Here is a 23,371-nt window from a genome sequence, read left to right as displayed (position 1 = left end):
AACCCAGCACTTCATCAAAATTTCTACATTCTGCTCAGTTCATCAAACATAACTCTTTCCAGGACAGCCAGGAACCTTGGAGTTGTGATTGATGACCAGTTAAACTTCACCGACCACATTACTGCAACAGCTCGGTCCTGCAGATTTGCCTTATACAACATTAGAAAGATTAGACCCTTCCTAAAAGAACAGGCCGCTCAACTCCTGGTCCAAGCTCTTGTTATCTCCAGGCTAGACTATTGTAATGCTCTTCTAGCTAGCCTTCCAGCATGCACTGTCAAACCCTTGCCCTTATCCAGAATGCAGTGGCGAGTGGTTTACAATGAGACGAAGAGAGCGCACGTCACTTCTCTCTTTATCAATTTGCACTGGCTGCCAATAGCCACTCGCATCAAACTCAAGGCACTGGTGCTCGCCTACAAAGCAACCACCGGCTCTGCACCAATATACCTAATATACCTAATATAAGGTATATACCAATATACCGTCACTTGCGTTCTGCAAGTGAATGACATCTCGTGGTGCCATCCCAAAGAGGCATGAAATCACTCTCACAGACCTTTTCCTGGACCATTCCCACCTGGTGGAACGACCTGCCTTTTTCAAAAAGGTTTCAAAAAACGATTTTCAAAAAGACATGATTTGACAGCACTATTTATTATTATAGCACACACACACGTCTTGTTCACTATCTTTGTGGGGACTCTCCATAGACGTAATGTTTTTTATACCGTACAAACTGTACATTCTATCCCCCTATTAATCGATTTGACAGCACTACTTATTATTATAATAATTTGTTTTTATTCTACAAAATATCACCCAACTCAAAACGGTCTATATGGGGGAAAACATACAATATGTATGCAGAGGTTTAGTGAGTATAATCTATGAATCACTTTGGGAAAAGACAATATTCAAATACTCCAGTTATGGATTTTTAGAAAAAAGAACTTAACACAGTGATCATAAATAATAAATCAGGCTTATGCCATAGAGTCCCTCTGGCCCACGGTTCGGGTTGTTTTCGGATCTTCTAAAGATTCAGATCCAAAAGGACCCATCGCATTTTCTTTCACGTGATGATTCTGCATCTGCTCTTATTGCTACTGCAAAAAAAGTTATTTTAAAAGTGTGATTGAACTATCGACCTTAGTTACGTCTGCTTGGATGTCATATTTGATGGATATTGTGCTTTTTCAGTGCATGGAGCCAATACAACACAATCTTGGTCAGACTTTATTGTCACTGACATCTGATATTTCAAAACTGTAAGCTACACTTCGTACCCCTTTTGTTTTTATTTTTCTGGTTATGGGTATTATTTTGTCTGTCACTTGTTTTGTTGATTGTAATCGCCATTCTCTTCAATTTCATCTCTTGATCATTGGCAAATCTTAGGCATTGTAGTATAATTTAAAAAATATCACAAAAAATAAGAATAAAATGGTTAAGAAATAAGCAAAATAATAGTTTTAGTTAATTTAAAAAATGTCAATGAAACAAATGTATTTTAATGTAATGTATGAGTGTCAGTTTCTTCTGGTGGCAGTGAATGTATTTGTGTGTTTTACCGTGCAGTCGGCCATGGTGATGTGCTTGGCTGCTGTTTTGGGATCCACCTCCGCCAGCAGCTCCTTCACCCTCTTCAACACACTCATCTCCAGAGGTTTATTCTCAGCTGGCAGAAGAGTCGACTGGTATTTCCCAGGCTTGAAGGAGGAGTTGGTCTCCACCAGGGGGAGTATGAAGCCCTCCACCCCGTCTGGAGCTCCAGAGCCCGTGCTTTGGCCCTCCTCCACCCTCAGCCTCTCTACGTAGCTCTTGCAGGGAGGAGTGGGGGCTTGTCCGGGTCTCAGCTCGCAGTAGCTGCCGCCTTGCTCCGAATTCTCGGATGGGTAACCGTGGGCAGGTGTGGAGTGGGTGCTAGGGGGTGTGTCCGAGCAGGGAAGGTTGTTATTGGAGGAGGATGGCGAGAGATGGGGATCGCTAGAGCGCCGCATCACTGGAGAAGGCGGGATCATGGCGAGGATACGCCCACCTGACCCATGTCTGTGGCGGGAAACTGGAGAGACAAAACAGATTTTACTGGGTGAATTTGATGTGTTTTTATAATTTTATGTTTTTTATTAAAGTATTTTTTATTTTATTTTTTACTTGTCCTTTAGTGTGTAATATAGCTGTTTGTGCATGTATTTGATCTGAGAGTCATAAAGCACAAAGTCCATGCCAAAGGGAGCCTGAAATGCCTCTTTTGTAGTCCTGCCATTATTTTTATGACTCAAGGCTGATTTATACTTCTGCGCTGGACCTATGCCGTAGCCTCTACGCCGGGGGCTACGTGTGTCAATTTTCCACGTTGACGTGCAGTTACACATGCAGAAGGAGCATGTGTACCCCTGAGGGAGGGGTTCTGGCAGATCCATCACAGCGCTTGTGGTCCGCGTAAAATCGTGCGTTGTTAAAGGGGTGATGAATTGAGAAATCAACTTTCCTTTGAGCTTTTGATATATAAAAGGTCATGGTAATATAAGATTATTCTGTAAAGTTCAGAGCTGAAAACATCCTTGTTAGTCAAAGAAAAGCTTTTATAGACAACAGGCCCAGAAAACGACTTCTACTGACGTCAGTGCGCGACGAAACACCGCCTCTACAGAATAATAAGCGCGTGAAGTTCAGTAGCCCCGCTCACCGACTCATGGGATCACGCAAGCAGCAGCAATAAACAAGCTGAAGATTATAGCAAGGCACTGCACTATTCCTGGATGTGGAAGAACACAGTCGCTGCATAAGATTCCTTTGGATCTAATATTAGAAATGAGTGGTTGAACTTTATTTTTAATGAAGTTCCAGCTCAGGTGGGGGAGACATGGTGTTCACTTATTTTACCGTGGTATCGTTTGTAAACAAATCTCACTGTTACAATGCTATTCTTCTATATTGGGTCCGACAGGAATGTTGCAACACACTTATGTGAGCAAAACGTGTTTTTATATGTAATAGTATTGCATTGTTATAGACCGTTTTGCTTATGTGTACATGTCTAACAGAGCATAACTTTAGCACGCTGGACTCAGACACATATGGGCCAGGGCTCGCAAAGCCCAACGTCCCAAAGCTGTGCGTTTTCTCCCAAACGGAAGCCCGTCGGCAGGCCGATGAATCTCGTAATATTCCTTTTGTTCTGCTGTTCTCTCTCTCTCTTGACGTGACATTTGAAGGGTGGTTCGCGCTTATATCGACCGATCGTGCACGTGCAGGCCATGTAATACACAAATAATAGTCCAACCAATCGCGGGTAGGTGAGAAATATAAATAACTGTTTGTTTGATAAAGACGTACTTGAATCAGTCCGGTTGCCGCTTTCAAATAACCCTACCTCATGTGAACTGAACTGACAGGGGCTAGATATGACAGTGGAGCTGAAGCTCATTAAATATGCAAATCTTATCCAATCCTAGCCGTGGGCGTTTACTTCCAAGTCTCCAGTGCGGCACGCCCATCAAAACCCTGCGTTTTGGGGAGAGCCTCAAAAACAGTGTAGAAAATAGCCTAATACTTATTAGTTATTATGTTTTTGAATGTAAAAACCACACAAACGTCATTAGTTGACCTCAGACAACAGTATAAAAAAATTAAAAAGCCAGTTCATGACACCTTTAAATTGTTGGAGAGGTGCACATCAGAGTATGTCTTAAGCTACACGTGCAAAACACAGCCAACTACATACACTCAACGCAGAAGTTTCAATTGGGCTTTGGCAACGTCAGCATGTTAGACATTTGCATAATGCCTGTCTACTGGATGCTTTTATCTGCCCTCAAAGAACAGTTGGCTAAGTGTTTTTGTGATGTCTATTAGACACTTTTTTGTCCGTTGCTCATAAAGATTATGGTAAGGAGCGTTACATTTCCCACACACGCTCTAAGCGTTTGATCAGTCACAACAGGGTCAGCTGACCATTTAGAGCAGACTGGGTTTTTCAGAAAGACATGATTTAAAGACACAGAATCTAAAACAAGTGAGTGTTTCAGGCAGAGGATGAAAGAGGTGCAGCAATATACAGTATCAGACACGTTGTTTTTTTATTTGTTTTTTTTTACACCTGAAATCATTTAAATGTACACTGAAAAAAAAAGATTTTTACTGCTTGTTCAAATTGCTTAATTAAAATGAGCGAGAGCAACACAATTGCTTTACATTTTTTCCAAACTTAATTTGATTGTGTCCAATCCACTGAAATATAAGTCAAATTGAATTCAAACTCAATCCGTTTGTGTTGTGAATCATTGTGAATGATTTGTGTTGCATTAACTGAAACTGGGCGGGGCTTGTTAGTTCCCAGCATGCTTTGCATATGGCTAAATCAAGCGCGAGTAAATGTTATTTTATATGTAAAAGTGTTTTTTTCATGTATTTTTGAGCAAAATGAGAAAGGGGAACACTTGATTGTGCTTAATAGAGTTTACTATTAAATTATGTTGGAATTATTAGAACAATTTTAATTATTGTGGGTAACCATTGTGGAGAAGAGTGAAGTAATTTGCTTAGGCTGTGGACTAAAACAACTAATGTCTTACTGGCTTTTCTGAAGGGGTTTTTAATGCTTAGCATTTAAGATGCTAATGTGTGCTCTTACTCTCTAGAAGTTTGTCAACTAGCTAGTGCAGTATTATAATTCAGTTGTGTAACTAAAGAATATGAAATTGAAGTGGATGAATGAAAACTGAATGTTTGAATCATGACCGTGAGTCATATAAAATTCACTTTGAAACTACTTAATTGAGTCACTTGATGATGATATTAAAGTTACATGAACAAATTATGTTTGTTTAATGCAATTGATTCATGTGGGACCGATGTACACAATTAAATCATGTAAATCCAACACACTTTTTTCAGTGTATTCTAGCATATATTAGATTCAGTTATGAATGTATAAATTAGCATATTATAGGCACATTAAACAGTCCTACACTGATTTTTTTTTTTTTACATTACAAGTAAAACATTTAATTTAACATCACTGACCCAACCTATATACATTTATTTAAACCTACAAAAAATGTATATAGGCTAAATCAGGCAGAAATAGATCTTTAAATGTTCAGATACATGCATGAGAGTGTGTGTGGACTCACTGGAGCTGTAGGCAGGGGACAGAGGTGCTTCCCCCACAGGGGACAGCGGGCAGCGGTATTCTTGGATCTGGTCCATACTCATGGCGCAGTTCCTCATGGCATCCTTATGGTGCACTGTAGAGGGGCTGGAAAAGAACAAACATGCTTTTACATTCCTCATTCTTTATGTCAAAACAATCTAGGTTTAGGTATATACAGTATTTTTGGCCTCTAATTTAGGTAAACAACACACCACAGCTACAAGCCCTCTAAACTACACACATTCAGTGCTATTGTGACGACATGCACAGAAGCAAGTGAAGGGTTTCCATGTGGCCAAATCTGTTTGGAAAACTGAGTGAGGAGGAGTGAATGGGAGGGGGGTCTGTGCCAGCTGTGAACACACACATAAACATACACACACACACACCAGCTGCTGCCCTCCGCTGATTTCACCTCTGGCTCGACTCTCTGAGGCTCATCTGGCTGTGTAGATGGGGCGGCACTGACAATACAAGACATCCTACATGAGCACATCACTCCTGCATCTATGGCACATGTGTATATGGCCTATTGAAACACTGTGCACCCACCAATATGCCTGAGCTGAAATACCTGAACTCCAAGAATGTAACCAAATATTCTAAATTAGGAGATAAGGCTTGTGAAGCATAAACTTAAATTGGAATTTTAGAGATTATTTGGAATAAGGAAAACCTTAGTTTTGCCCATCATACACTACGCAATTTTATGTGATTTCTGTCAACTCCTACTGGCCAAAATCTGCAATCTGACACATACATATCGCAACTATTATTGACTTGTACATAGCGTTATAAATATACAAATATCCTGGGTTGAAACAAGAAACATTTCCAAACATGAAGCATGTTGAAACTTTCAACAAAACAGAACAAAATATTATGTTATTTTGGGACTCTGAAATAGTTGAACTCCTGGTAGTCACCAAAAACTCCAAATGAATATGGTCCAAAACAAAAACCAAACCAAAACGAATCAAAACAAATTGTTATTTTAGGGATTATGAAACAATTGAACTCCTGGTAGTCACCAAAAACACTAAATTAATATGGTCCAAAACAACAATTTTTTTATTTTATTTTGGGACTCTGAAACAATTTAACGCCTGGTGGTCACCAAAAAAACTAAATGGATATGGTCCAAAACAAAAAACAAACCACAAAAAAACAAACCACAAAAAACAAAACAAATTATGTTATTTAGGGACTCTGAAACAATGGAAATCCTGGTATTCACCAAAACCACGAAATGAATATGGTCCAAAACAAAACAAAACAAAACAAATTATCTTATTTGGGGATTATGAAACAATTGAACTCCTGTAAAAACACTAAAATAATATGGTCCAAAATAAAAACAAAAAACAAAAACAAAACAAACAAAAAAAAATTATGTTATTTTGGGACTATGAAACAATTGAACTCCTGTTAGGCACCAAAAACACTAAATTAATATAGTCCAAATATATATATATATATATATATATATATATATATATATATATATATATATATATATATATATATATATATATATATATATATATATATATATATATATATATATATTTTGAGACTCTGAAACAATTTAACTCCTAGTGGTCACCAAAAACACTAAATGAATATGGTCCAGTTAGGTCTACCTGTGAGGAATGATCTTCTCTGTGGTCAGTCCATCTGTCATAGTAACACTACGTCTCTTGATGTGCGCCCCCCTCTGGGCCGATGGTGAATGTGCAGATCCTGGTCTCCCACCAGCTAAAGCAAACGTCGCTTCCAGGTACCTCAGCGGCAGCGTTCGGTTGACCGGACACAGCAGTTGGGCTCCGGTGCGCGGGCACACGGGTCGACCTGTGCCAGCATGGTGCCTGACCAGTGTGGGGACAGAGTCGAAGCTCTCATGCTCCAGCATGTACTGGATTTTCGTTTGTCCGCTTTTGACCAGGACTTTACTGATACGACAGTGGATCACTTCCTGCTGCCAGCGACACGAGAGGACATAGTCTCCCACGGTCGACAGGGAGTCCCGTACGAGGAAGTCTCCGCTACGTTGAACCAACGTTTCTGAAGCCTGTTGACATGAATAAAACAAGAGGGTTTATTAACTGAGATGTTGCGAGCTAAACTCAAACCCACATTTCCCACATGAGCACCAAAGCTCAACATGTCAGAGGACTTAAGATAACTGCTAGGCCAATTCTGAGGCTACTATGCGTTTATTTATTTTTGAGTTGACATCACGTTTCTTTGTTTTAAATGATTAAAATCTTTTTTCTTTCTTCCCCCCCCCCTTTTTACTAAATTGGATTTAGAATCCCCAAATTTGTCTTCAATCCCAGATGAGATCTCAGACTGTTGGACTATAATTTCTTAAAAACGAATGAATGAATGAATTAATATTTTTTTCCACCTAGAATATTCCAGTGAAAAGTAGCATTTTTTTCTTTTAAATAAACATTTGAAATTAAATAAAAAATGTATTCCTGTGGTAATCCACAGCATTCATGATTGAGTTTTTGTTAACATATTTTTACTTCACACTATTGGCAACTGAATAAACAGAAATAACTTGTATATTTTACACAAGTACATTTTAAAAGAAAGTTGATTAAATGGCACATATGCTGTATGTGATGCATGCCTCTGCTCCAGCAGATGGCGCTACAGTACATTTGGTGAGGTCAGAAGTGCAGCATGGGGGCGTATCACCATGGTGACTAGCTATAGTTTTAATAGAGAGGGCTGGAGTTTTCTTTACTCCAGCTTGAGCAGGAATACATTATGCTAATGCCCAGATGGCCGCTCTCATAGTAGAGACAGTGTGGGCTGCAGTTTGACGGCTCTACGGTGCAAAAACCGACACAAACATACTCACACACACACACTTACCAACAGAAAAAGCCAAATAAACAAGTACATATAAATTATACAAAAGGCACACAGAAAGCCCTCTAAAATGGCAAACAAAAGTTCTAATGTACCGAAATCTCCAGTTGCATGCTCACTGTTTTTTTGTTTGTTAACATAGTGTGGACTTCCCATTGACATCCATTAATGTCAAAGTTGAAGTGTATAATCTTTCTGAAGTTAAAATACTGTCTTCCATTCCAGCTTAACATGCAGAGACAGCTATAAGTCATTTGTATGCGGGTTCCCTGAAGAGTGTAAACACTGGCACTTTCAAAACATTGCTCAGACAACAGATTGGGATTTTGGGAAGCATAGCCATAGACTGTCCGCAGTCCTTTCAGCTGAGCATGTGATGCATATTGCACACAAACACTGACTGAAATCTGCAGTTCAAATCTGATTGGCTAGCTGTACACTACTTTCAAGGATATGAGCTTTTTTATGGTCTATGTGAAAAAAGGTATAGGGATGATTCAACATGCCTTAGTTTTGAGGAGGAAATAAATCCATAAAATGTACTCACCTTCAAGCCATTATAGTGTATATGACTTTCTTCTTTCAGCCAAACAAAATCAGAGTTCTATTAAAAAAATATCCTGGCTCTTCCCAGCTTTACTGATATTCAATTGAGTTTTTTAAGCTCCAAAAAGTGCACCCATCCATCATAAAAGTAATCCATATGGCTCCATTGGATTAATAAATTCCTTCTGCCGGAACTTGACTCCCTTGTGAACACACGTACGGCTGTTGTCGGAAGCCATTGATTATAGTTTATAAAGTTTTAAATATGGATCTTTTTCATACAAAAACCCATCGCTCTACTTTAGAAGGCATTTATTAACCCATTGAAGTCGTATGGATTACTTTTGTGATAGATGGATGTGCTTTTTGGAGCTTCAAAAAATCAGACACTACTCAGTACCATTACAAAGCTGGGAAGAGCAAGGATATTATTTAATACAACTCTGATTTCGCTGAAAGAAGAAAGTCATATACACCTAGTTTGGCCTGAGGGTCAATTATGGGAATTCTTTTAAGTTTTGTTCAGTTCTCTTTTCGTCCATTATTGTGGTGAAATCGATTCCACATAAATTCACCTCTAAATTACACATAAAAACAAAATGAACCATGACTGGACGATTTACATGTCAGTCAGACAGTCTCTTTCTGTATTAGTGGATGGTACTAGAACAGATTCCAAAGTAGACCAGCCCTTATGTTGTTAAGTCAAAATTTGGACTGCTTCAGACAGTCAGCATTGTACCATAGCAACACTTGAAAAGCAGACGCACCTCTCGTGGAATATGGCCATGGTACCAGCCGTGGCTCCTCATATCACTGCTGCTGAGTTTGAGTTCCTCCTCCAGCTCCTTCCTGAGTTTTTCCGGGGGCGACTCCAGCAGGTACTTCTCCTTGGAGAACTGAGAAAAACAAACAGAACCAACACGTAAGTCACACTGACCTACATCATGAACACACAAACATGTAATAGAGCAAACTATTGATCAATTTTAATAAAAAAAACGACATTCTTGAGCAAGAATTACAAGGTTTATTGCATCACTTATCAAACTGACATATCAGTCCATATATGAGATATTAAAAAGTAATTTGAGTCACACAGAGCCTCATCGCACATTCTTCTTTAGAATTTATTTAACATCTAACCCTGCTGCTAGAAAACAAACAAAAGCATACAAACACAGCCTGCAGACTTTCTTGTCTCACCCAAAGAACAATACTGTCCCGAGCGAGTCTGTTTAGACAGTAGAGCTCTGGGTACAGTAGAAAGCGTAATCAATGAGTGTGGCAGGTCAGGGCAAAGTGTCAACCCTATGCGACACAGGAAAACTAATCCAAACACACGAGCAGCATTGTAATGAGGTCAATAAAAAAGACAACGGACAAAGCTGAGGGCACTAACAGGGCTCAGCAAGGCTGTGAATATAGGAGATGTGGGATCAATTTTGCAGTCTTGGGTCACTCTAATGGTCTCTTCCTCTCTCAATCAGAGCTAAACTGATTAAACATCTGCTTCCTTTCCCTCTTCGACCATCTTTTACACATAGGGAACAGGAAAAGATGCTAGATTTCAGTAATCCCACTGTCATTTAAACAGTTGTGTGTGAATGTGTGTGCGTAAAGTGTATAAAGATAGTGAGGCAAGGTCAAGTGTAGGGAGTTATTGCTTTTGTCTCTGCCTCCAGGGGCCGAATCCTCCACCCGGGTCTAACCAGAGCTCTCTGTAATCTCATAGAGGCGTCTGTAATTGTCTTTTGCTGCTTGAAGATGGCCACTAGTCTCATATATTCTTGATTTAAGTCCAAGGGGAAAATCCAGTGTGCAAGTGATAACAGGGCTAGGCTGATATGAGGACTTATGAGAGGTGTATTTTACAGGAGACCCTTTTCCGATGTTCAACTTTATTAATGTTTATTCAAGGAGTGAGTTCAGTTGTTTACATAAAGTTTTGCATATATTGTGTTTCTGAGGAAAAAAAGATGAGATGGGACCAGACAAGGCAAGACAAGATACAAAAAGAAGAGATGAATCGAGACAAGAAAAGAAGCAAGATGAGAAGAGTCTAGATGAGAAATGACCAGAGACGATGAAGTGATGTGAGATAAAAAAGGCAAAACAAGGTGAGACAAGATGCAAAAAAAGATGTGAAATGAGCTAGGAAAAGAAGAAATGAGACAAACTGAGAAAAGACAAGACGAGACAAAGTTAGGTGACAAGAGACAAGAGCGAAATAAAACAAGGGGAGAAAAGATGGAAAAACTAGAGATGAAAACAGAATGAACTAGATGAGGTATGGTGAGAAAGAGCAAGATGAGAAGAGATGAGATGAGAGAAGAAGAGATGAGACGAGATGAGGAGAAAAGACTAGACGAGGTGAGGTAAGACAAGAGCAGGACAAAACGAGGCAAGACAAAATATTAAAATGAGAGGTGATTTGAAAAAAGAAGAGAGGAGAGATAAGATGAGAAAAGACATGACGAGACAAAGTGAGGTGAGACAAGAGCGAAACAAAATGAGACGAGGTACAAAAAGAAGAGGTAAATCGAGACAGGAAAGAAGAGATGAGACCAGATGAGAAGAGATGAGAAAAGACTAGACAAAGTGAGGTGAGATGAGAGCAAGACGAAAACAAGGCAAGATAAAAAATATAAAAAGAAGAGGTGAATCAAGAAAGGAAGAAATGAGACTAGACGAGAAGAGAAAAGACAAAACAAGAATGGAGGTAAGGTGAGACAAGAGCGAGGCAAAACAAAGGGAAGACAAAATATAAAAAAGGTGACGAGACGAAACTGAAAAAAAAGGAATAAAAGAAGAAATAAGATTAGATGAGGCATGAAAAAAGGGGGATCAGGTGAAGGTGAGAAGAAAGACACAAAGCAAGGCAGGAGGTAAAAAAAAGAGATGAGCTGAGAAAAGCAGCAAGGCAAGACAGGATACAAAATGATGAATCAATACGAGAAAAGAAGAGATGAGACAAGATGAGAAGAGACTAGATTAGAAAAGACAAGAAAATACAAAGTAAGGTGAGATAAAAGCAAGACCAAACAAGGTGAGACAAGGTGCAAAAAATGTGAAATGAAAAGAATAAATGAGACAAGTTGTGAAAAACAGAGACTAGATGAGGAAAGACAAGACAATGTGAGGTGAGGAGAGACAAGAGCAAGATAAATCAAGAAAAAAGATGGAAAAACAAGAGATGAACCGAGACCAGAAGAGATGAGTCAAGATGAGACGAGATGTGAAAAGTCTAGACAAAGTGAGATGAGAGCAAGACGAAAACAAGGCAAGATATAATATAAAAAAAGAGCTGAATCAAGAAAAGAAGAAATTAGACAAGACGAGAAGAGACGAGAAAATACTAGATGTGAAGAAGTGAGGTAAGATGATACAAGACCAAGGCAAAACAAGGGAAGACGAGATATTATGAAAAGGTGACATTAGATGAAACCAGAACAGTAGAAAAGGAGATAAAAGAGAAGAAATAAGATGAGATGAGGCACGAAAATAGAGGAGAGGTGAGGATGAGAAGCAAGACACACAGCAAGGCAGGATATAAAAAGATGAGATGATGATGAGACAAGGCGAAAAAAAGGAGATGAGCTGAGAAAAGCAGCAAGGCAAGACAAGATACAAAAAGATGAGATGAATCAAGACAAGAAAAGAAGAAATGAGACAAGATGAGAAGAGTCTAGGTTAGAAAAGACAAGAGAAGGCAAAGTGAGGTGAGATAAAAGCAAGACAAAATAAGGTGAGAAGATGAAGTGAGGTGAGAAGGGACAAGAGCAAGATAAATCAAGAAAGGATGAAAAAACAAGGGAGGAACCGAGACCAGAAGAGATGAGTCAAGATGAGAAGAGATGAGAAAAGACTAGACAAAGTGAGGCGAGATGAGACAAAAACGAGACAAAACAAGGGAAGATACAAAAAGAAGCTGTAAATCGAGACGAGCAAGAAGAGATGAGACAATATGAGAAGGAAAGAGATGAGATGGCAAAAGACAAGATGAGACGAAGTGAGACAAGAACAAGACAAGACAAGATACAAAAAGAAGACGTAAATCTAGGCAAGAAAGAAGAGATGAGAAGAAATGAGAAAAGACTAGACCAAGTGAGTTGAGATGAGACGAGGGCAAGACAAAACGAGGCAGGACAAAATGCAAAAAGAAGAGGAGATTCGAGAAAAGAAGACAAGACAAAAGAAACGAGAAGAGACAAGACAAGATGAGACGAAGTGAGACAAGAGCAAGGGTAAAAAAAGGTGCCATGAGACGAAAAAGAGCAGAAGAAAAGGGGATAAAAGAGAAGAAATAAGATGAGATGAGGCTAGAAAGAAAGGAGAGGTGAGGTGAGACGAGATGAGACAAGGCAATGCGAGATGACAAGGAGAGATGAAAAAGATGCGAGGTGAGATGAGACGAGACAAGGTGAGAGCAAGACAAATCATGGCAAGATGAGTAATGAAAGAAAGCTGTGGTGAGAGGAGATGAGAGCCAAGAAGAGATGAGACAAGCCGAGAAGAGGCGACACCTGGCAAGACGAGAAAAAAAGGGGAGATTTGATGAGAAGATATGAGGTGAAATGAGACAAGACGAGATGAGGCGAGAGAACGATAAAGCGAAGCATTGTGACAAGCGAAAAGAAGAGAGGAGACTAAATGAGATCAAAAGAGAAGAGAGACAGGAGTTCTGAAGACGCTTTAGCATGCAGGTGTCGTCGTTTCTGGAGAGATTCACTCTTAAAGAGCCTGAAGAGAGATTGAAGGAGATCAGGCTGCTTTCAAACACTGATGTCTGGAGACTCCAGAGAGACACCTGCGCTGTTTCAAGTCCCCTTGCCCCACTTAGAGCTGCTCCTGGAGGGCTAAATGCCTTTCTCACTGCCCTCTTTCTTCCACGGAGAAAGCACTTCTGGCAGTCTAATGAAGCGCATGCTGGGGGAAATGACCTGACCACATGCACACACACACACACACACACACACACACACACACACACACACACACACACACACACACACACACACGCGCGCGCGCACCAACTCACAATGTAACCTCTACAGAGGCACAGGGACAGAAAGAAATTCAGGATACAGAGGAGATAGAAAGAGAGATAGAAAGGGGGTTATAGGACCTATGCCGATCACACCCCCCAGCACCGAAGCTCTGGTTGTCATGGAAACCTCCTATTGTGCGAGTCGGCCCGGTGCCTTCCTATGTATCATGCACCACACACACACACACACACACACACACACACCTCAAGCATTTTAAAGCAAGAGGGCACTGCATTATGAAAAGATAAAAAAAATATATACTTCCTGGAACATGATCTGCATCAGAGACAGAACTGATGATAAACTTCTTGGGATGTTAAATCTACACTTCCCAGCAGTTCAGAAAATGTCTTATGTTATGAGATATCTGGAAGTCAATCATTCAGATATGCTTTCTCACATTTTCCAATGGATAGATAAATCAGAAAACATGGGTTATGAGATTCAAACAGAGGTCACCAACTAGTAGGCCGTGGTTTAGATTCAGACCCCAATCTAGATCACAATATACACATCATTTACAAATAGTTTAGTATTTGCATTCATAATTTTAATACAAATGGATATATGTTGAAAATAAAGTAGGTACACAAGTATTCAACCATTAAGGTAACAAATGCCCCCATTCTCGTCTAACCTTGCGTAGCTGCGGAGAGACTACTTTGTCTGTTTAGGATTGATTATTTCATATTTTTACAAAGCTGGACAAATGCACAATAATGCACACTGCTCATTTATTTAATAGGCATTTAAGCCATGTTTGCAAAGGGGCAAATGGAGACTGGACCTCCTGAAACTTTAATTGAATATTCCTGACCTGGAACCTTACGATATATCGAACAAACTGTACTTCTCTCCGTCATAACAGTTTCTGTGTGTCAAATAAAATCTGGCATCTAGGTCTATGATGCTTACTCTCTAGAAACAATATCTTTATTTAAATCATTATATTTGTGTTACAATGCACCATAAATTTTGTTTGTTAGGCAAGGTCGACATCAGAGCCTCATGGGTCTGGGATCACTGTCTGCTGTGTTATTTTGAGTAAAGCTAAACAGCAAACAGAGTGTTTAGTTGATTCGTGAATTTGGCCTCCTTTTCCAGAAAAAAAAAAAATCCTTGAAAATCTCTAGATGAATTCATGCACAAACACCAAACCATTCAGAGGTGTTTATCTTCAGACCCCCATGGCTTGTCATGAATAACATCCAGCCATGATTCATCACCAATTCACCAATTCCAACTCAGCACCCCCATCCTCTTCTTCCACCAATCGAAGCGCTCCGTCTAACCAGACCCCCACCCACCTAATTCTATTTCCACCAATCAGAGGAACCTTTGCAATCACTCAGATCATGTGTGTGTGATTGAGTGCAGCTGCCCCTCTGGGTGAAAGGAACGCCATAGACGCACAAAAAACCATTAGGCTGACACGAACCAAAGATATGGCAGATACAGATTCACAGGTCAGTGCCTGCCATTGAGTCGGCTCTCTAGGGTAGAGCTAATCCAGTCAGCCCAGCTGAGCAATGACCCAATGCTTTGAGAGATAACAGGACAGCTGGTGTTAAAATCACCTGCCACACTGATATGGAATATGATTTAGACCATAAGTGGTTCCTTTGTACAATAACGTTCATTCTTCGGTAACTGTGGCAGTAACACCTCCATACTTTGGGGGGGGGGGGGGGGGGGGGGGGCGATAGAGGTACCATCAACTGTGGCATTACTATTTAGGTAGCTAGCTACAAACATGACCATGGTCAAGGCACCGTTTACCAAAAATCGGTGAGGTTGTATTCACTGTATAGACGAAAGAGACACTGAGACATTTTTTCAATTTTGGTGAAATTTCACAGACCAAAAAATGTATTTGTCTATGACCACCTGAACCCGATGTGAAATCTGCATGAGGAAATCCTTCACCCTTACATGCCATTTCTGATTGCGTGGATCGCTATTAAAATGACTTGATATTGGCCACAAAATTTCACCAAATTAATAAATGAGGCAGCACCTTATGCCGTACCGTACATTTTTGACAGAAACAGTTTGACAGAAATTATGAAACATATTTTTTTTGTGGATAGGGCTACCTATCTCCTAACTACCTAACTCCACCCCAATGAACCGGGTGCCAGTTCAGAACCAGTGCTAGTGTCAGTTCTAAGTTGGTTTGACTTGAGAGCCTTTAAGAACCGGTTTGGCTTTCCACAGGCTAGAGAGCCACCAGAGAGCTAGGTCTTACGTCACTGTATACGTCTCACCTTTCTCGCTAGCGTTTTAGCAATGCTAGCGAGGCAGTGGGAAATACAAACATACCAGGCTCATTCCAGATGCATCAGCGCTGCACGGACCGATCCGCGTGTGATATCAAAATACTGCGCGAGCGATTCAAAAGCATAAGGAGTCGTTTGCGCTCGCTGTACTTTGATGCCATACGGCGATCGGTCTGCACAGTGCGTCAATGCATCTCGAACGAGCCTTCCCTCAATGGCTCATGGCTTTATGATCCTACATCGGCATCAAAACACCATGAATCCAACGCATTTTACAATCGGAGATTACAATCGAGCAGCTGTTAGCTTGATTAGCTTCTATTTAAAAAATGGCAGTCACAAGTTTGTGTTCGTCTTGTTGATCACGGTAACTCTGCCTCCAGCGACTGACGCGAGAGTTTCTTACTTCTAGCCCAACAAAATTTGGGTGCTATACTTAAGAACCCCTTTTCCTGGCTCGGAGCTGGTACTTGGCTGTGGAAAGACATAGAACCGATTTGAAACTAGGCTCTGGCTCCGAATTAGCACCAGCACTGCCTTGGTGGAAAAGGAGTAATACTAACTTTTACTTACTAACATTTGGTTCACTAAGCTGCTCCACCATGACAGCTGTTGACCTGAAAAAGCAAATTGACCATAGAGGTTTATGCTTAACATAATCTGTAATGCCTTCTGTGACCAATAATTAGGGGTTCAAGAGTGTAGCGCTGAAATTGTATTTATTACATTTTCCAAGGATCAGTATTCTCCTTCAAAAAGTGATCGGGCAGACCAAACCATAAGTCGTAGAGACTTGAAACTTTGAGGGCTGGTAGTACTCACACCGCCTACAATGTCACCAAGGCTTGCCCTGATCAGCCTGACGGGGGTGGTACAGCAGTCAAAAGTACAAAATGGCTGCAAGCTACTCCTAGGTTTTTTGCCTGATCGGAACCAAGCCAGTGCAGAAATATTCTCTGGACTGGAGAGTGAATATAATTTTCTAAGGGTATAAAAAGGTTTGATGTGACCGGGGCCACTTTTACTAAAATGGCTATTACTTGAACAAGATATAAGAGCTAAATGGAACAAGATATTTTTGCTAAACTCAGGAAATGTATGAGCTCAATCTGAGGTCAAATGAAAAAATAATTGCAACAATTCGCCACTTGTCTTTGTCCATGGTGCCATGCCTGTCTATGAGGCCATTGCCATATTTCAAAAAATATGGCCGCCATTGGTCAATGAAATTTGAGCATCTATTAGACAAGGTTAACGAAGGCAGAGTGGAATGAAACTTGGTTTGCATCATCGGCACAATGCCCTGAAGGAGCCTGATAAGTTGAGCCAGTGCTTTTCATGGGAGTCCTCTCCTTAGACTCCTGAATCCTTGCCGAGTCCAACAATACCAAACATGCCAGGTTTCGACTTAAGGCTTACTAGCGCTTAAAAAAAACTTTTGGAAATACTTTCGAAACCGATCCGAGGGGAAACCACCGCTGGAAATTCAAAGACATAGGTCGATGACTAAACAATAGTGCTCAAATGCCAGCATTTTGATAGGAAGTGACAAACAAATCCAATCAATTTTAACCATGTGTAATTTTTATGCTCTCATAAATATAAGTAATAAATGACTTGTTAAGTAATATAGAATACCAGCAGCCATATCACCCTGTAGACCTCCTGGGAAAAGTAGGTAGCTGCTGGAAGAGGTGTTAGTGAGTTGGTGGTGGTTGAGGAAATCCCCCCGTCCAAATTAAGCGCTTTGTTACAATGTAATGTATGTAACATATTATAAGTGTCAATAACTTATAAGATAAATTCACACCACATTTTACACACACATATGCATGGGCACACTCTGAGGACACTTAAATTATTTCTATCTATGATCTAAGTGGTTACATGCTTGCTAAATAAAACATAATATATTTTTACGCATGTGCTTAAAGGCCTTAAAAGCTTGAACCCTGATAATTGCTGCTCGCAGCTATATTAGTCCACCTATTTGGTTATGAAATTCATGGTCATAATTATTTTAAATGTTTTAATGTTTAAGGCATTTTGTGTTGGATTGCTATTTGATGTTAAATGTAAAGTCTTGGTATTGAAGCACAATCACTGGACTATCTAGTAGGTTTTTAAAACTTTTACCCAGAGTATTTCTGGGTAATCGGACAATGTTAATATGACATTTGATGTGTTTACAACTGTGGTTTGAGCAACAGTTTCTTTCTCTTTCGCCAGAGAAAAACACACATAGTCCTGTGACCTTTTCCTCAAGTCCCGATTTTAAGACGTTGTCCATCTGCTGCCCATGCAGTGTTGTTGTCCCTTTATCCCACCTTAAGCCATCTTAATGCTCCTATCATACCCTTATCTCCAAGAAAACCATCTTTGCATTATCCCTTCATCTATCCCTGCTGTCTTACACCACCCAAATCTCCACCAAATCCCCATTTCTGTCATCGCTGGCCAACATCCCAACACATTAGGTCTTAAAACGATTTCTGTTTCTTAGATTTTCTCTCTCAGTCTGTCTGTTTCTCTTTCAACCTCCCCCCCCCCCCCACACACACACACACACACTGGTGTTTAACAAGCACATATCCAGGTCAAATGAGGTATTAGATCTTATATGGCTCTATTAACAACAAAACTAAGCTGACATTGTGCATATTTAAGAGGTTTAAATAGATAACCATGTTTACATGAACATCCATATCCACATACTTTAAATATTTCTGAACTCATCAGTTCCATCAGGCATCAGCTCCTTTGTCCAGTAAGATGACCTTAATTATAATACAAGAGGCCAAAAGTTCATATCACATTGATTTCTTAAAGAAATAGGTTCCCAAAAAATGAAAATTCTGTCATTTACTCAATAATTCGATCATCTTGCTCATATAGTGTAATTTTCCCACAAAAGATGTTAGGAGAATTTTCAAGTAGTTTTTTCCGTACATTGAAAATGGATGATGATTTACAAAATTTCAAAAAAGCACCATAAAAGCATTCTATATTTCAAGTGTTCTAAAGCCAAAATGTCTCATCTGTTATAGATCAAATCTCAGATCTCATTAAATTCCAAGTTGCTGCTTCCAAATATTTTGAGGCAAATTTGATATGGATTACAATGCACAAGTAATATGTACTGCTTTTTAAGTATGTTTATGGTGCTTTTTTGTCATTTTTGGAGCTTGACAGTCTAAATCTCCATCTATTTTCACTTTATGGATAAGAGAAATTTGTACGTTCTGGAAGAAAGACAACTATACATTTGGAATGACATTAGGGTGAATAAATCATGACAGAATTTTCTGTAACTATTTAATACATCAAACCTTGAAGTTCAACCAAAACAATATTTTTTTTATTTCCTATTAAAACCAAATTTCTTTTGAATTTAAATGAACAGTTTACCCAAAAAATTTTATTCTGTCATAATTTAATCACCCTCAAGTTGTTCCAAACCTGTATACAAAGGAAGATATTTGTAAGAATGTTTGTAACCAAGCAGATCTCTGCCCCCATTGATTACTATAGTAGGGGGAAAATACTATAGTAGTCAATGGGGGCCGAGATCTGCTTGTTACAAACATTCTTCCAAATATATTGCTTTGTGTACAGCAGAACAAAGAAATGTATACAGGTTTGGAACAACTTAAAGGTGAGTAAATGATGACAGAGTTAAAACATTTTAATTGAAGAATTCACTATAACCTTGAATTCAGCCAGTCTCAGAGAAGCTAAAGGAAAGGTCACTACAGTGTGTGGTTAAAACAGTTCTTATCTCCATATTTTGAGTATCTGAGTCAATGTCCTGGAGCGCCCTGAAGAAACGCAGCACATGGTTTGTGGTCAGACTGCATGGGCAGTGAATCTGGAACATTTTATTAATTCAGTACGCATGGGATGATGCTCTCTGGATCGTGAATGGACTTGTAAGCGTGATATCAGACCCCCTAAAACAACATGTTTTGATGTGTGTGCAAATGTGTTTAGCAATGTTTTTTTTTCTTATAACTTTCCATTTAGCTTTTCACACTGCGTTTAACACTGGGTTACAATCTTTTTAAACCCCTTGCAGGCTGAGGCCAAGGCAAATGAGTTAACTGTAATAAAGATACCATACTATTTGTTTAAAACAGCCATAGCAGACTTATATGATGATGACATTTTCAAAGATGAACAAGCAATTATTAAACCAGGTCAGGTTCAGTCAGTTTGTTGTGAGCTGTATTCATCCAATCAGTGTTATTGACCTCCTGAATATGCACATAAAAATGTGAACTCAAGGTTTACAAATGTAAAGTCTGACATTTTATACCTCTTGTATAATCTCAGCAGTCTTTCTAGCTTGGAATCAGACCTCAGTCTCTCTGTCCTTTCCCCTTCTCTCCTGTTTCTCTCTGTTCTGTCTTCTGCACGTGTTTCTCCCTCTTGTGCTTTTCACAAAAATTGAGTTGTAATGACTCTTGACTGTGAAGTTTGTAGTCTTGAAGCAGACTGTATTGCTGCCATCAAGTAGCTTTACTTAAACTCTTAAGGTCAACGTGAAGTAAAAAAATACTGTGGCTGTACTACGGTAGTTTTTTTTAATGGTATTACCATGGAACATGTCCGAAAACTCAGAAGTTTCTCTTTTATAACTTTTGAGAAAACAAAGTAGTACCATGGTATTTTTAATTGATAACACAGACAATACAGAGGCACATACACTCACCTAAAGGATTATTAGGAACACCTGTTCAATTTCTCATTAATGCAATTATCTAATCAACCAATCACATGGCAGTGGCTTCAATTCATTTAGGGGAGTGGTCCTGGTCAAGACAATCTCCTGAACTCCAAACTGAATGTCAGAATGGGAAAGAAAGGTGATTTAAGCAATTTTGAGCGAGGCATGGTTGTTGGTGCAAGACAGGCCGGTCTGAGTATTTCACAATCTGCTCCGTTACTGGGATTTTCATGCACAACAATTTCTAGGGTTTACAAAGAATGGTGTGAAAGAGAAAAACATCCAGTATACGGCAGTCCTGTGGGTGAAAATGCCTTGTTGATGCTAGAGCTCAGAGGAGAATGGGCCGACTGATAGAAGAGCAACTTTGACTGAAATAACCACTCATTACGACCGAGGTATGCAGCAAAACATTTGTGAAGCCACATGTGCAACCTTGAGGCAGATGGGCTACAACAGCAGAAGACCCCACCGGGTACCACTCATCTCCACTATAAATAGGAAAAAGAGGCTACAGTTTGCACAAGCTCACCAAAATTGGACAGTTGAAGACTGGAAAAATGTTGCCTGGTCTGATGAGTGTCGATTTCTGTTGAAACATTCAGATGGTAGAGTCAGAATTTGGTGTAAACATAATGAGAACATGGATCCATCATGCCTTGTTATCACTGTGGATGCTGGTGGTGGTGGTGTAATGGTGTGGGGATGCTTTCTTGGCACACTTTAGGCCCCTTAGTGCCATCTGGGCATCGTTTAAATGCCACGGCCTACCTGAGCATTGTTTCTGACCATGTCCATTCCTTTATGACCACCATGTACCAATCCTCTGATGGCTGCTTCCAGCAGGATAATGCACCATGTCACATAGCTTGAATCATTTTAAATTGGTTTCTTGAACATGACAATGAGTTCACTGTACTAAAATGGCCCCCACAGTCACCAGATCTCAACCCAATAGAGCATCTTTGGGATGTGGTGGAACGGGAGCTTCGTGCCCTGGATGTGCATCCTACAAATCTCCATCAAATGCAAGATGCTATCCTATCAATATGGGCCAACATTTCTAAAGAATGCTTTCACCACCTTGTTGAATCAATGCCACGAGAATTAAGGCAGTTCTGAAGGCGAAAGGGGGTCAAACACAGTATTAGTATGGTGTTCCTAATAATCCTTTAGATTGCATATCATTCACTTGCATATCACTTTAAAGAATTAGTAGCAGAAGTTTGAAGAGTACAACACAGCAGAGCAGGAATTAGGTCATCTCAAAGCCGCCCTGCAGTTCCTGTTTATGGCAACCCTCTCAACCCATTAAAAATTAAGGAGCTCTTTAGCATTTTGATACAGTCAGCCCCACATCAAAACACACACACACACACACACACACACACACACACACACACACACACACACACACACACACACACACACACACCCACACACACACACACACACACACACACACACACACACACACACACACACACAAACACACACACACACACACACACACACACACACACACACACACACACACACACACGCTCCTGTCAAACACGATCAGTCAGCTGCATGCCACGGGGGGCATTTTGTTCTGCTGGGCTCACCCAAGGGTCACACAGGGTACAGGGAGAGTACAGGCTGGGTGTGTGAAAGCAGAGACGTCTCATGTGCCAAGACTGTGACCTCAACTCTCAGAGAGCAAACACCTGGTCGTGCTGTTGTCATGGAAATGCTGATTGGTCCCCTCTGATGGGACGTCTCAAGGGCGGTGCGACGTGTCTTGGGAAAATGAGGGGGAAATTTTGGTAGGACATATGTGGACAACACCCCATCAGCCAGCTGTTCTGTCTTCAACATTAGGTCTCTGCACATGGCAAGCCACTGATCTGCTGTTCTGGTGTGTTGCTGGGAATTCAGGGTGTGCTAACATAAATTACAGTTCAAGCATTTCTATAAACCAATGTCCCTTTCAGGCAGAGATAGGAGAGATAGGAGCTGCCTCTTGGGCAGCTTTTTTAGTCATGTCAAGCTCTTATCTCTTTGAATAGGGAAACATTAAATTCTCCGAAGCTGTTTATCCAGCTCACGATACATTTTTTATTGTGGCAAGCTGGGCGAGGCAGAGAGTCCTGAGAACAGAGCGAATGCTAATGTACCACCTGCACACGCCACACCGGTCTCGAATCTCACAGAGGAAGGATAAAAGGAGAGGCCACAGCGCAAGACAAGAGAGGACCATGGCTTGACATTTATGCTGGTGTTTTTATTGTTTATATGAGTCAGTTGTCTATGAGACAACTAGGGGGATACCACTTTACTTTTATTTTGTTGTTTATCTTTGGATTAAAACTTTACATTAAATGTTTGCAGATCCCCACCTCCTCTTTCCCTGAGCCTTTAAAGGGATGGTTAAACACAATTTAACTTTTTTACTGTTTAAGCATAAACAACATCTGCAAAATTACAACATTCAAAGTTTAAAGCCATTTTTATCACTGTGGAGAAGAGTAGGCTGGAGCAGTTCCAACTTTGAAAACGGGCCACAACCTGTATGAATGATTTATTTTTCGTTGATGTGTTTTCCTGTAATAGTTTGTATTGTTAATTGTACAATGTAGCAAGGAAGTTAACAAATGACAACACTGTTTTGTTCTGCAAACCAGTTTGTTAAATGCTCATTCATACCATGTGTAAAAATTGAGGTAAAAATATCCGAAAA

At 40.0% G+C, this 23,371-nt stretch overlaps 1 protein-coding gene across 5 annotated transcripts in view; it reads right to left on the bottom strand.

Moving 5' to 3' along the window:
* sh2d3ca (SH2 domain containing 3Ca) overlaps positions 1–23,371 on the bottom strand; it is a 70,122-nt gene that overhangs the window by 11,305 nt on the left and 35,446 nt on the right. For 4 of the 5 annotated variants that reach the window (XM_067432804.1, XM_067432805.1, XM_067432807.1 and 1 more), the window contains 4 exons: positions 9,364–9,492; positions 6,805–7,232; positions 5,142–5,266; positions 1,575–2,065 (listed from right to left, as the gene is read on the bottom strand). In XM_067432804.1, the coding sequence (XP_067288905.1) occupies positions 1,575–2,065; positions 5,142–5,266; positions 6,805–7,232; positions 9,364–9,492 (1,173 nt within the window). Of the gene's footprint in view, positions 1–1,574; positions 2,066–5,141; positions 5,267–5,550; positions 5,626–6,804; positions 7,233–9,363; positions 9,493–23,371 lie in introns of all 5 variants that reach the window. The other variant, XM_067432808.1, reaches the window with a different exon arrangement.

The sequence above is a fragment of the Pseudorasbora parva genome, chromosome 23 (genome assembly GCF_024679245.1).
Source record: "Pseudorasbora parva isolate DD20220531a chromosome 23, ASM2467924v1, whole genome shotgun sequence".
Lineage (NCBI taxonomy): Eukaryota > Metazoa > Chordata > Actinopteri > Cypriniformes > Gobionidae > Pseudorasbora > Pseudorasbora parva.
The sequence above is the reverse complement of the archived record's forward strand: the minus strand, read 5'-3'. Positions and strand labels throughout refer to the sequence as shown.